Source organism: Myotis daubentonii, chromosome 10 (genome assembly GCF_963259705.1).
Source record: "Myotis daubentonii chromosome 10, mMyoDau2.1, whole genome shotgun sequence".
NCBI classification, from domain to species: Eukaryota; Metazoa; Chordata; class Mammalia; order Chiroptera; family Vespertilionidae; genus Myotis; species Myotis daubentonii.
In genome coordinates, this window is record NC_081849.1 from 21,709,025 (window position 1) to 21,722,700 (window position 13,676).

The 13,676-nt window shown below is 45.0% G+C and overlaps 1 protein-coding gene across 1 annotated transcript in view; it reads left to right on the forward strand.

Annotated features, from left to right (window-relative positions):
- Positions 1 to 3,258: 3,258 nt before the first annotated feature.
- Positions 3,259 to 13,676, forward strand: part of SND1 (staphylococcal nuclease and tudor domain containing 1) — a 457,273-nt gene continuing 446,855 nt past the window's right edge. Inside the window, exon 1 of the mRNA XM_059711713.1 lies at positions 3,259 to 3,396. Coding sequence (XP_059567696.1) covers positions 3,319 to 3,396 — 78 coding nt within the window. The 5' untranslated portion in view covers positions 3,259 to 3,318. The remainder of the gene's footprint in view (positions 3,397 to 13,676) is intronic.

Genomic DNA, 13,676 nt, shown 5'->3' on the forward strand with positions numbered 1-13,676 from the left:
TCAGTATTAAGGGGCAGGCGACAGAAGAGTCATTCACAATGGAGATGAGGAGCTGCTAGAGATATGGGAGGATTATTGACACATCATAATCACCCAAAGCCCACAGTTTACATTAGGGTCCACTTTTGGTGTTGGGAAGGAAAAAGACTCTTCAAAGAGCAAATCATGTTAAATGCTATGGAAAGCGCAGCAAAGTGAAGTGTGAAAAACGTCCATTGAATGGAGTCCCAAGGTGGTCATTAGTGACGTTGGAGAGAACAGGTTCAGTAAATTGATAAGAATAGAGTTCAGTGGGCGGAGGTTGGAATGCAAGATTAAGGATGTGGGAGCAAAAAAACAAAGAATTTCACCAAGAGGGTTTGTGAAGGGAGAAGAGCTATCTGAAGAATGCAGAGTAAAGATTTATTTTTGCTATGCAAGAAATTTGAGGTTTAAATGCTAATGAGAAGAATCTAGGATAAACTGAGAGGCTATAAAAACAGAAGAGGGAATTATCTCTTAAGAGAGTCCTGAGTAGCCCAGGCTGTGTGGTTCAGTGGTTGAACTTCAATCTATGAACCAGGAAATTATGGTCAGGGCACACACCTGGGTTGCGAGCTTGATCCCCAGTGTGGAGTGCAGAAGGCAGCAGGTCAATGATTCTCTCTCATCATTGATATTTCTCTCTCTCTCCCTCTCACTTCCTCTCTGGGGAGGTGAGGGGGGTGGGGTGGGGGGTGGGGTGGAAAGAGTCCTTCAGTAGATGGAGGGGGTGGATCCAGAACACAGAGTTTAGGTAAACAGTGTAAGTTTTTTCTTTGTAACAAGGGAGGGAAAGAGAGGAATGAGAAGAAAGATAAGTTTTTAGATTTGGTGGTGGGAAATGGAAGGAATTCTTTTATTATCTCTCTGAAGTTGGAGCCTTAATCACTGAGAGTGTGGGAGACAGTGGAGTTGGACTTAAGAGGAAAATAGGTTTTAAACAGGCCAGTGATTTTTTAGGGCAGTGAAAATACTCTGTATGATAGCATAATGATGGATACATGTCAGTATACTTGTGTACAAACCCAGAAAATGTGCAACACCAAAAGTGGACCCTAATGTAAACTGTGGACTTTGGGTGATTATGATGTGTCAATGTGAGTTCAAATGTACCACTCTGGTGGGGGATGTTGATAATGGGAAACGCTATGCAAGTGTATGGGCAGGAAGTATAGGGGAAGTCTCTGTATCTTCCTCTCAATATTGCTGTGAACCTAAAACTGCTCTTAAAAAAAAAAAAGACTTAGTGAAACAAACTAACAACCCAGACCCAATGGAGTTGGAGATCTTGACTGGGTTAACAGAAGAAATTCTCAGTAAAGGGAACAGATACAAAGAGGATAGAGAGGTTCAGGGACTTTGAATTCTACTTAAAGTTAAAGAACAGTGTGTGATGTAGGCAACCTCTAAAATGATCACCGATGATCCTGCTTCCGGTATTGGTTCCTTTGTGTCATCCCCTCCTGGAGTGTGGTCTGGACTCTTCTAATGAATAGAATATAGCGAAGTGATGGGATGTTACTTCTGAGGTTAGATTATAAAAGCCTCTGTCTTGCTTGTCCACTCTTGCTCTCTCACTTGTTTGCTCTGATGGGAACCAGCTACCATACTGTGAGCTGTGCTATGGAGATGCTGACCCCAACATTTGAGCCTGGGATGTATGAAGTGTGGGGGAATTAGCAACCTCTTCTCAAAAGAACTACAGGATTAAGTGGTGCCCTTGGTGCAGAACCAGGTTTTACAGACTAACATTAAATGCCATGATTCCTAAGGTCCTTGGCTCCACATAGTGGGCACTCGACGAATATTAGTTGTCTCTAAACGATAATTTAAATATTTGTATGCCCTGCCCCCCCTCCCACCTCTCCCACTCCCCTTCCGCAATCTTTTTATTCCAGCTGTTCTCAACCTGTGGGTCTCGACCCCTTTGGGGGTCAAATGACGCATTCACAGGGGTCGCCTAAGACCATCGGAAAACACATATATAATTACATATTGTTTTTGTGATTAATCACTATGCTTTATGTTCAATTTGTAACAATGAAAATACATCCTGCATATCAGATCTTTACATGACGATTCATAACAGTAGCAAAATTACAGTTATGAAGTAGCAACGAAAATAATTTCATGGTTGGGGGTCACCACAACATGAGGAACTGTATTAAAGGGTCGCGGCATGAGGAAGGTTGAGAATCACTGCTTTATTCAAAAGAGACTAGGGCTGGGGAGGGGGTGGGAATGGGTGGTGGGAGGCTGGCAGGGCTCCGCACGTCGGGCTGGGGACTGCCCGCCCTTGGCTCAGGCAGCTTGCAGCAGGCTCTTCCTGACTTCCCTGGCGCAGCTGGCAAGAACGCGAAGGGCGAGGGTCGCTCTTCTAACCGTAAAGACACGTCACCCCCGACAAGATTCTTTCCCTCCGCAAACACGAACCGGGCGCTTTACAAGCGCCAGACACCGGGGACCCAAGTGCGAGCGACACACACCCCGGACTACAGGAAGGAAGCGCGACCGCGTCCCGCGGCAGGGCCAAGGCGGGGAGCAGGTTTCACGATGCTCAGACTTTTCCAAGTTCTCCCCATACTTTTAGTTGAGCTAAAATGTCGGAAGTCGGTGTGCAGCCAGTGCTGAGAGCCCTCCAGGACTTGGCCTCTGGTTCCCGGTCCCCGGTCCGCACGCCTCATCCCGAGGTGCCCTCCAGGAACGCCGGCGTCCACGTGGGCTCCCCGGTCCGCAGGGCGGGGCGCAATGGGCGGGGCCAGGCCGGTGGGCGAAGCTGGCCCTACCCCTGGGGCTCCCAAGGACCCCCGCGCCCCGCGGCCAGATGCTGACGTGTCCTTTCCGTCTCACTACACCTCCCGACACTACCTTCTAGGCTGCCCCGGAAGTCCCGCCCCAGATTTAGGCCGTCACCGCAAATCAGCTCTTTCAGCGCTTCCTGGAGTTCGCCTCCACTTTTGGGACAAAGGGGCGGGGCTTCACGAGCTGGGTGCCTATTGGCTGGAGGTCGGGCAGGCTCTGGGTGCTCATTGGCCGGAAGGCGGGGGCGCTCTGGCACGCTTGCGCGGCGAGTAGAACGTGTGGCGGCGGCGGAGATCGCGTCTCCTTTTTCGATCCCAGTCCCGCTGCTGCTGCTGCTGCTGCTGCTGCTGCTCCTGCAAGCGTCCGGCGCGTCGGTCCCGTTCCTCGTCTGCAACTCGCCGCCAGCTCGCTCCTCGCTCAGCGGCCTCTCACCAGCGCCGACATCCACATTGACACGTCCGAGCCGGCTCTCTCGCTGTCTTTCCATCTCTACACATGGCTTCCTCCGCGCAGAGCGGCGGCTCCTCCGGGGGACCCCTGGTCCCCACCGTGCAGCGGGGCATTGTCAAGATGGTGAGAACCGGGCCCCAGATGCCCACAACACTGTCTGTCTCCGGGCGGGAGTCTGGCGCTGGCTTCTCTTCCCCTCCCGCCAGGCAGCAGAGTCTCCCAGGTCCCCTTTTCTCTGCCCCCCGGCTTCACTTTTCATCCATTCTCAGAATCCCCTCTCTAAGAAGGACCCCGACACGGACTCCCCTTTCTCTGTGCCTCCTGGACATCCTGGCATCAGGGGTCACAGAGATTTCCGTGGTCGCGGCACTCAGATCTCATGGCTGTTTACCTGGGACAGACCGGATATTGATTGATTAACGGAGATAATTGGTTGCTATCTGTCTTACACCCCTCCCCCCCACCCCCCCGCCCCTCCGTCCTTCTGTCCATTTTGACATTTGCTGAGCAGTTGGCAGTTTTTTGAGATCCTGACATCCGCTCTTCCCGGGAACTCTAGGAGTGCTTGGCCATCTTGAAGCTTTTCTGTTTCCTCTGATGTTCAGTTACTCCAAGTTTTCTTGCTCTGTGGCCCTCACTTCCCTTCTTTTCCTCTCCACCTCTTGTGTCAGGTCTGTAAGTCCTGGGAGTTCCTGATATTCGTGCTCCCCCCTCTCTTTGACCCTTAAGATGCTAGGCCGGGAGGATTCTTAGCGATCATTGTTCTCCCGCCCCTTACAGTGACTTGCCTAAAGTCACATGTGGTTTGGTTTGGAGCCAGGACTGGAGCCCAAGTGTTCTGATTCCCAGTCTACCGGCTTTAACACTAGAGAGTTTATATCCCCTCACTCCCTGCATTCTTGGATTTTGAATTCAAAAACCCTGTAAAGTTCATTTAAACTAGAAAACTTAAGCTCCATGATAATTTTAGAATAAATTCTCTTTGCCACTTCCCCTCTGTTGTCCATCCCCCAACCCTCCCTGACATTTCTTAGTTGTTACCAGATTTTCTGGTTGTGATGACGGTTAACTTACAGATTTTTGTTTCAGATTAATTTCTGACTTTTCCATTTGGAGCAGCAAAAATAATACCCTTTATGACACTTTCCCCCCAAAGCTCCACAGTTTTTTGCTGTGGTAGAAAGTTGAAAAAACATTCTATTTTCTTGGCTTCTTGTCTTTCACAAGGATTAAAATGCTTTACAGCTTGTGTGTGTGTAAATTAGATTTCAAGATTTCCCTTTCCCCCTAATTCTCATGTATTCGTTTCTTAGGTAATATTCTGCCACCAGTTGAGAGCCGTAGGGTTTTCAGTATTGTTTTCCCCCTTTATTTGTACATAAATGGGGAGTCAGAATTTACCAGAAACTGAATGAGAAGGGACTTTCCTAGGTGCACATATTTTCCCTTTGTTGGAATATTGACCTGACCTAGGAAGGGGCTCCTCTTTCATTAGATTTTTCATTTGCACTGATCTTTACCTTTAGTGTAGAAGCAAAGCATGGCTTGCTGGTCTGGTGGTGGGATTGGCAACACTGGATGGATCTCTGAGTTTTTTCCTTTGCTAAGGCCCCTCTCATTTGTGGGGTGGGAGTGGAATGAGGCCGAACATATTTTTGCTTCTGCCAATTCTGGAAGCTTCCAGGGCATCTGCAGTCTATGAGGTCCCTATGCCTGTTCACAGATTACATGGATATTGACTGTCAACAATCACTTGTTTATTAGAGGTCTTGTATTGTGCTGAGTATTTAGTTTACACTATCTCATTTAAAGTAGATAGGATTATTTGATACCTATTACAGATGTGTAACCTGAGGTTTAGAGAGAAAAGATAGTTTACTGAAGGGCAGGCTGTTTTTATTTTTAATAAGAGCCAGTCCTGGGATTCGAACCAGGCCTGTCTGCCAAAGCACATGTTCTTCAGCATGGTGGTATGATGCTTCTGACTTAAGGGCATGAGTTTATGAGGGTGGGGCCAGTGATGCATGACTGCAAAATTGCAGGAAAGTGAAGCTGACTGTAATTGAGCTGGGGAAAGATTAGATGTTTTATCCTTGTCTTATCTGGGAGCTGCTATTGTGGTGAGTGACTTCATTTGGTGCTTCTGTTCGTTATGTGCATAGCAGTGTGAAGTGGAAGACATGTTTGAGTCTGAGAAGAGGCTTTTAAAATGCAGTGATTGAGTAGTCATTGCTGTTTTTCTGTGACCAAATGCAGGGGATGGGTGAGTGAGTTCCAGGCAGAGATTAGGGGAGGGAAGCTGGGTGAGTTGCTGAGGGACAGGCAGTTTGTGCCAGGCTTAGAGCCTTATCGGGAATGAAAACTCAACCACTGGCAAATTGCTCTGTGTGAAGCTCTTTTGCTAAGCAAAGTTGTATATTCCTGGAGAGTAATCGTTTCCAGTGGTACTAGGAACTGCTTTGTAAGAAGTCTCCAAAGGAGGACAGAGGAAAGTGAGAAGGAAGTAGTTTGATGAATAGGAAAACTGTAATCACTGCTTTTCTGCCTTTGGGGAGAGGGACAGAAACTGGAACACAGACTAATAACCAGAGCATGCTTTTCAGGTGAGTCCTCTGGATTTGTCTGGACTCAGGCAGAGCTGAAAGTCTGAAAAGATCTAGGCTTGAGGTTTGCTGCAGCGAAGAGGAATAATCCTTCCTTTTTTTGGTCAAAAGAATAGATGATAGGACCATGAAAGGTGCAAGTATTTCCAGTCTCTGCCTTGTACTCCTAGTAAGTCCAGTGCTACGTTTTTTTTTTTTGTTTTGTTTTGTTTTTTAAATCCTCACCAGAGAACATGCTTAGAGAGAGGAAGGGAGGTGGAGAGAGAGATGTGAGAGATAAATATCATTGGTTGCCTTCCTCACATTCCCTGACAATCGAACCCACAACCCAAGTATGTTCTCTGACCGGGAGTCGAACTGGCAACCCTTCGGTGCACAGGACAATGCTCAACTAACTGAACCACTCTGGCCAGGCAGTCCTCTGTTACCTTTTTTAAGGTTAAAGAAGAAAGAACTTGGAAATCAAATAGTGAAAAAAATCTTTACATTTGACCAGTTTTTAAAAATGATGGTGATGGTAGAGGATGTGTTTGCTATTTGAGTGGAAGCAAAGGGGGACCGAGTTGGTTCTGGAATGTGTTTAAGGAGGAAGTGGGCAGTAGGTTCACACAAGTATTTTGAAGCTGTTCTGTTACTAAAAAGGCAGTAAGGATGATGGAGAAACTGAAGGTGGATTTACATTTTCAGAGTTGGGATGAGACTGGCAAGTGTGTGGGCAGACAAAATATAACCTGGAAAAGTAAATATGTCTGTCAGATCAGTTACTACTTTCTCAAAACCCTAAAAGAGTCTAACTGGGTTTCTTTGAATAATTTGCTGGACAGTCTTTAGCTGCAACAGAGTATTGTCAGCACATGCTAAACAGATAAGATTGGGAGAAGTCTTGGGATACTTAGTGTATAAAATTTAGTTACACCACCTACCAGCTACACAGAGGTAGCTATTTTCTCTGGTTGTACTGACGTACGTTACTTTCTGTTGTGAGGCTAGAGCCCTTCTCTCTGTCTTTTTATCTGTCTTTCCCATCTAACTTGGTATGTCCGCATGTCTTCTTTTCAGTCTGGAGCCCACGGCTGCTTTCGCAACAGCAGAATGAATCGGCCACAGTTCTTGAATTTCCTGTGCTTATCAGAAGTGGCCTTGGAAGCTGCATATCTTATCTTGCTTATGGGTGGAAGGCCAAAGGAAGGACAGTGCCAAATCCCAGTTCCCATTTTACCCTACTTCATTTAATTGCCTCCAAAGGGGAAATAAATCCCTCCGCCAGTCTTTGGCTTTATGCTAAGAACCATGATAAACACTAGGTGACTGTGGCAGAGGCCCACCTAAAGGAGGAAGGAGGTGGCCACAGTTTTTCCCTTCAACAGGAATTGTACTGCCAAGTTGTTCTAAAGCGGGAGTTAGACTTTGGTGAGCAGCTTAGTAGAAATTTCTAACGTAGGAAATTTACTACAACCTGTAGGAAATGTTACCTATCCTATATAATAAAAGGCTAACATGCAAATCAACTGAACGGCAGAACAACCGGTTGTTATGACATGCACTGACCACCAGGTGGCAGACGCTGAGTGCAGGAGCTGCCCCGTGGTGGTCAGTGCGCTCCCACAGGGCGAGCGCTGCTCAGTCAGAAGCCGGGCTCAAGGCTGGCGAGTGCAGCAGCGCCAAGGACCCATCGGGGATGTCCGACTACTGGCCTAGGCCCGCTCCCCTGTCGGGCCTAAGCCGGCAGTCGGACATCCCCCGAGGGGGTCCCGTACTGCTCCAGGACGCAGGCTGGGTTGAGGGGAGGGACACCCCCCCCTCCCACAGTGCATGAATGTCGTGCACCGGGCCTCTAGTAATTTACATAATTTTAGCTAAGTTCTCTTAGGTTTCTGAACTAAGAAGTATGTGTCTTCCCAGAGTGTAGTATGGACAGAGAATAGTAGTGTGCTAACATGCTCCTTCCTGTGTGCCCTTACCTCATGCAGGCTGTGAAAGAAAAGAAAACCTTTCCTAAGCTACTGAAAGTATCCTTATTCTACTCAAAGGGCAAACAAGGGAGTTGAATAACGATACTTTATAGAGCCATTTGTAAAGAAGTAGGTAGAATATGATGGAAGACTTTTCCCAGTAGTCTTAAAATTGCCCACTTCCCAGCAGGTAACATGGTAACTTTCAATCAAGATTGTAAGTAAGATTGTTTTTACTACATCTTCAAGGCTTTCTGTCACTTTTTCTGTGTGAAAAGGAAGCATCTGTCTGACTCTAGTTATGCTAATAGTGGCTTCTGCTATGTGCTAACTAATTATATAGATTGATGAGCAATCGTATTTTCTTTCTTTCTTGAACTCATATTTTTTGATCATCTGCTCTGTCAGGCTCTGTCTGGATATTGGAGTTAAAAAAGTAGATCCGAATCCTTTCATTAAGGTTCAAGGAGGAGACAGAGACAATAAACAAGTAAATATAAATAGTGGTTTCAGGTAGGGGAATTGGGCAGAGTGGGAAAAAGGGAAGGGGTGGCTTGTTTAGGTAGCAAGGGCTTCTTTCATCATTTGCACTGAGATATGATGGACATCAAAGAACCAAACGTAGAGGAAGTGTGTTCCGGGCACACTGAACAGCAAGTGCAAAGGCCCTAGCGTCGTCATTGATGATTATCTTTAGTGTTTTTATAGTAGCTCTTAAATTTCTTCCAAGTTCCATGTTCCACTTAGATGGTATGGGTTTAGTCTCAGTTATTAATATTTGTGTTTGATTGTGATAAAAGGCAGAAAAGCAGTGGAGGTGGTCATTGTTCTGATACTCTGATGAGTTTAATAGCTGACATTAAATCCACTGAATAAATGTAAACTGGCAGCCTGGTAAAAACAGACCTGCCCTTGTTCATATTCATCTTTTTTACAGGGACAAGGCTAAGTTTTTTTTAAAAATATATTTTTATTGATTTCAGAGAGAAAGGAGGAGAGAGAAAGAGAGAGAGAGAGAGAGAGAGAGAGAGAGAGAGAGAGAGAGAGAAACATCAATGATGAGAGAGAATCATTGATTGGCTGCCTCCTGCATGCCTCCTACTGGGGATCGAGCCTGCAACCCGGCAATGTGCCCTTGACTGCAATCGAAACTGGGACCCTTCAGCCCCCAGCTGATGCTCTATCCACTGATAGGGCACGGCTAAGGTTTTTGACATCCCATTAGCCACTCCTACATATTCCTAAAGTCACTTCAGGTATCCCCTGATTTTTGGAAGTTTGTATTATGCTACTTAGCTTTTAGGAAAGACCTACATTAGTAGTGGTTTTTGCTAACTGAAAGCAATCTAAAGAGAATTTTTGCTTTTATGAAAAAAGGTGAAAAGTAAGAATGGCATTCAGCATTTGTTGTGTAGCAAGCTCTTGTGGAGGCAGCATGCACCTTGAGCAGCAAGTGTGGCAGTGCCAGACTCCTTCCCCAGAAACCACACTCAGCGTCTCAGCATCAAGCTTTCATAGCTTTTTTTTTTTTTTTTAAATATATTTTATTGATTTTTCACAGAGAGGAAGGGAGAGAGATAGAGAGTCAGAAACATCGATGAGAGAGAAACATCGATCAGCCGCCTCCTGCACATCTCCCACTGGAGATGTGCCCGCAACCCAGATACATGCCCTTGACCGGAATCGAACCTGGGACCTTTCAGTCCGCAAGCCGACGCTCTATCCACTGAGCCAAACCGGTTTTGGCAGCTTTCATAGCTTTAACTGTGTCTTTGAGCATCTGTATTTCACCTTAATTTATTCTGTGCATCCCTTAGCAAGATGTGTCCTAAAGTATCAGAAAAGCCTGAGAGCTCTATGCTTAGTGTAAAACTGGACGTAATTAAGCATTTTCACAGTGGTGAACAACAACAAAAAAAGACATTGTATGTATTGAATTTTGGGTCTCGGGACACTCAGAAATTTTTCCATGTAAGTTAATGGTAACTGCTTCTTCACTTGACCTCATTTCGGCTTACGTAAGGTTTCATGGGACCATAATACTTTCCGATAGTAGGGGAAGCCTGTCCTCCAGTGGAGGGGACCTGGGTGAGAAGATAAATGCCTAGAGCAGGCTCAGAGTTAATAGCACGTAGAACTTATCAGTGTTCATACTTCTGTTACTTGGAGAGTGGAATTTGGGAAATAAGTGGAAATTTTAGTTTCCTTTTATAACTTCAAAAGAGAAAATTGGCCGGGTTTTTGAATCCAGGTAAGAAGGTGGTGCACTCACTTCTTAGCATGGGCTGGCTCTTCACCTTACAGGTGTGGTTCTAGCAGTGTTGCAGTAGGTGTCCTTTGGGATCTGGTCTTTGCTTTTATTTTATGTCTCCAAGGAAGACATAAAAATTGTAGGAAATTCTTTGCCTTGTCAGGGACAAGGAATGAAGTAAAAGGAGTCAACTCTTACTGGGCTTATGTAGCTTTTTCTCTTATTTCTTGTTGGGAGATGGATACACACCCTGGTTCTGTTGCTGCTCCCTCTCTTGGGAGACTGACATATGCTTATTGTTTTAACAGCAGAAATTTATACAGAATTACAGGTTGTGAACATTTGATGCAGATGGAGTGTTGTGGGATTTCACTTATTTTCAATGAGACTCAATATGATACATTAATGTTATGTTTTTCTCACTTAGTTCTAATGTTTAGGGAAAAAAAGAACAGTGGTTTCAGTTGGCATTTTAAAAAATTTTTATTTTTCGATTAAGTTGGCTTTTTTTTTTACATTAGGAAATTACAGAAAAAATAAACCTAATGGAAATTTAGATGACATTTTCAGATATCATTTTTTTAAAATATTTTATTAGTTTTTTACAGAGAGGAAGGGAGAGAGATAGAGAGTTAGAAACATCGATGAGAGAGAAACATCGATCAGCTGCTTCCTGCACACCTCCCACTGGGGATGTGCCCGCAACCCAGGTACATGCCCTTGACCGGAATCGAACCTGGGACCTTTTCAGTCCCCAGGCCGATGCTCTATCCACTGAGCCAAACCGGTTTTGGCCAGATATCATTTTTGAGATGTTCAATCTGCTATATAAACTGGGCTAGCCCTAACCGGTTTGGCTCAGCGGATAGAGCGTCGGCCTGTGGACTGAAAGGTCCCGGGTTCGATTCCGGTCAAGGGCATGTACTTTGGTTATGGGCACATCCCCAGTGGGGGGTGTGCAGGAGGCAGCTGATCATTGTTTCTCTCTCATCAATGTTTCTAACTCTCTATCCCTCTCCCTTCCTCTCTGTAAAAAATCAATAAAATATATTTTAAAAAAACCAAAAAACTGGGCTTGACACGTTTTCTCCATTTATATGCTTATGATGAGTGACATAAGGCACCATCTCTTCTCTCTTTATGCCTTAACACATTTTGAGGTACTTTAAGTGGGAAGTAGTCTGCTTGGGATGGTCTTGTAACACCAAATCCACGGGTAATAGGAGGAATTGCGGAGATTTGGGGAATCTGTGCTTAAGGTTAATAAATCTAGTTTATTAACACTGTTCCTGGGAAGCAATCTGGCAGAGAAGAGAGATCATTGGCCTGGGATTCAGGAGAGACAAGTTCTAGTCCAGATGCTGCTGTTCTCCATCTGGTGATGTGGGGTAAGATTCCACCTGTCAGACTTGACTTTTTGCTTAAATGAGGCAGATGGATTAATTATCTCTAAGCTCCTTCCAGTCCCCAAAGTCTGGATTGAATAAGAAACCTATATTACATGTCTTTTAGGCATGATGAATCAAAACTGAGAAATCTCACACCTTAATGGTCGGCTTCACTTTGAATTGCTGCTTATTCTGCATGAGATATGTTTTCTGTTTCTATTGCTTGCTTTTTTGAGGGGGGCGGGAAGGTGAATTGGTTGAAATACAGTTTTCTAGTGTGGCAGACTGAAGTAAATGGACAGGTGCAGTGAGTGGATAGAAGTGAGCCAGGCCGGTTTCTGACTTCAGTACTGGTATCAGGATAGAGACTAGACTAGTGGGAGTGGTTGTTTGAGACCTGGAGGAACATGGTGGCAGTGGGTTTACTCACCTAGTCTCACCTCCACTTCAGAACACCTTGACCTCCTGGTGCAGTCGGTCTAGATTTGAGAAGGGTGGGGATGAGTAGTTCCCATGAGCTACTCTGGGAACCTGTAGCTCATGGGGAGAGTTTGTACTGGCCCTGCTCTTGATTGGGGGAGTATGGTGGGAGTGTGGGACACAATAGAGCAGTGGTTTTCAACCTTCTGGCCCTTTAAATACAGTTCCTCATGTTGTGACCCAACCATAAAATTATTATTTTTTTAAAAAAATATGTTTTATTGATTTTTTACAGAGAGGAAGGGAGAGGGATAGAGAGAAACATTGATAAGAGAGAAACATCAATCAGCTGCCTCCTGCACACCCCCCACTGAGGATGTGCCTGCAACCAAGGTACATGCCCTTGACCGGAATCGAACTTGGGACTCTTCAGTCCGCAGGCCGATGCTCTCCGCCAAACCGGTTAGGGCAGCCGTGGGCAAACTATGGCCCGCCGGCCGGATCCGGCCTGTTTGAAATGAATAAAACTAAAAAAAAAAAAAAGACCGTACCCTTTTATGTAATGATGTTTACTTTGAATTTATATTAGTTCACACAAACACTACATCCATGCTTTTGTTCCGGCCCTCCGGTCCAGTTTAAGAACCCATTGTGGCCCTCGAGTCAAAAAGTTTGCCCACCCCTGGGTTAGGGCCATAAAATTATTTTTGTTGCTACTTCATAACTGTAATGTTGCTACTGTTATGAATCGTAATGTAAATATCTGATATGCAGGATGGTCTTAGGCGACCCCTGTGAAAGGGTCATTCGACCGCCAAAGGGGTTGCAACCCACAGGTTGAGAACCGCTGCAATAGAGGGCTGAGCTCTGCTTTTCACACTTTGAGGCCAGAGCATCTTCCTTTAGATCAATGGTTCTCAACCTTGGCTGCACATTAGAATCACCTGGGAATCTTTAAAATCCTGATTTCTGGGCCTCATCCTCCGGAAATTCTGTTTCTTTGTTATGGGGTGGGGCCACAACATTAGTAACAAAGAAACAGAATTTCTGGAGGATGAGGCCCAGAAAAAAGGATTTTAAAGATTCCCAGGTGATTCTAATGTGCAGCCAAGGTTGAGAACCACTGCTTTAGATCATTCTAATGGTCTTTTGCAGATCTTTTCCACTTCCATTTAACGTGCAAGTATAGCAAGCATGTTAATCTATTTTTGGTAGTTCCTCACATGGTTTCTTTTTTGAGTTTATTTTTTTATTGTAGGACTTCTTAAGTCCTTTTGGGGAGTAGATTTAGCGAGAAAGAAGGAACTCATTGATTTTCTAAACAGTCATTTTTTTAGGACCACCTAGAGGTGTTTCAGAGGCATTGAATTAGAATCTCTGCCAGGGTAGCCTGAGAATCTGTATTTTGAAAAAAAAACTCTGGATGGTTCTGAAAGGGTTGGTTTGGGATTGATCCAAGGGCTGGCATTTGAGACCAACTTACCTTTTAAAACTTCTGTATTGTATGTAGTTGAAGGGGCAGGACACAGATGATAAAAAGTGTATGTTGGGGCAGGTACACCAGAATTTATATGAGGGGAGGATAGTAGGTTGTCTCCTCTTAGCACTTGTCTTGATGGTTCCCGGACACTTTGCATTGCTTTTAATCTGTAGTTCAATATTGGGCTGATATCCTTAGGGTCCTTTTATGGTGACTCTGGGATCCATTCCTGGATCATGACTGACAGCTGAGAAGTTGTTTTATATGCCTAACTTAGGACATACCAGTATGCTCATTTAAAAAAAATCT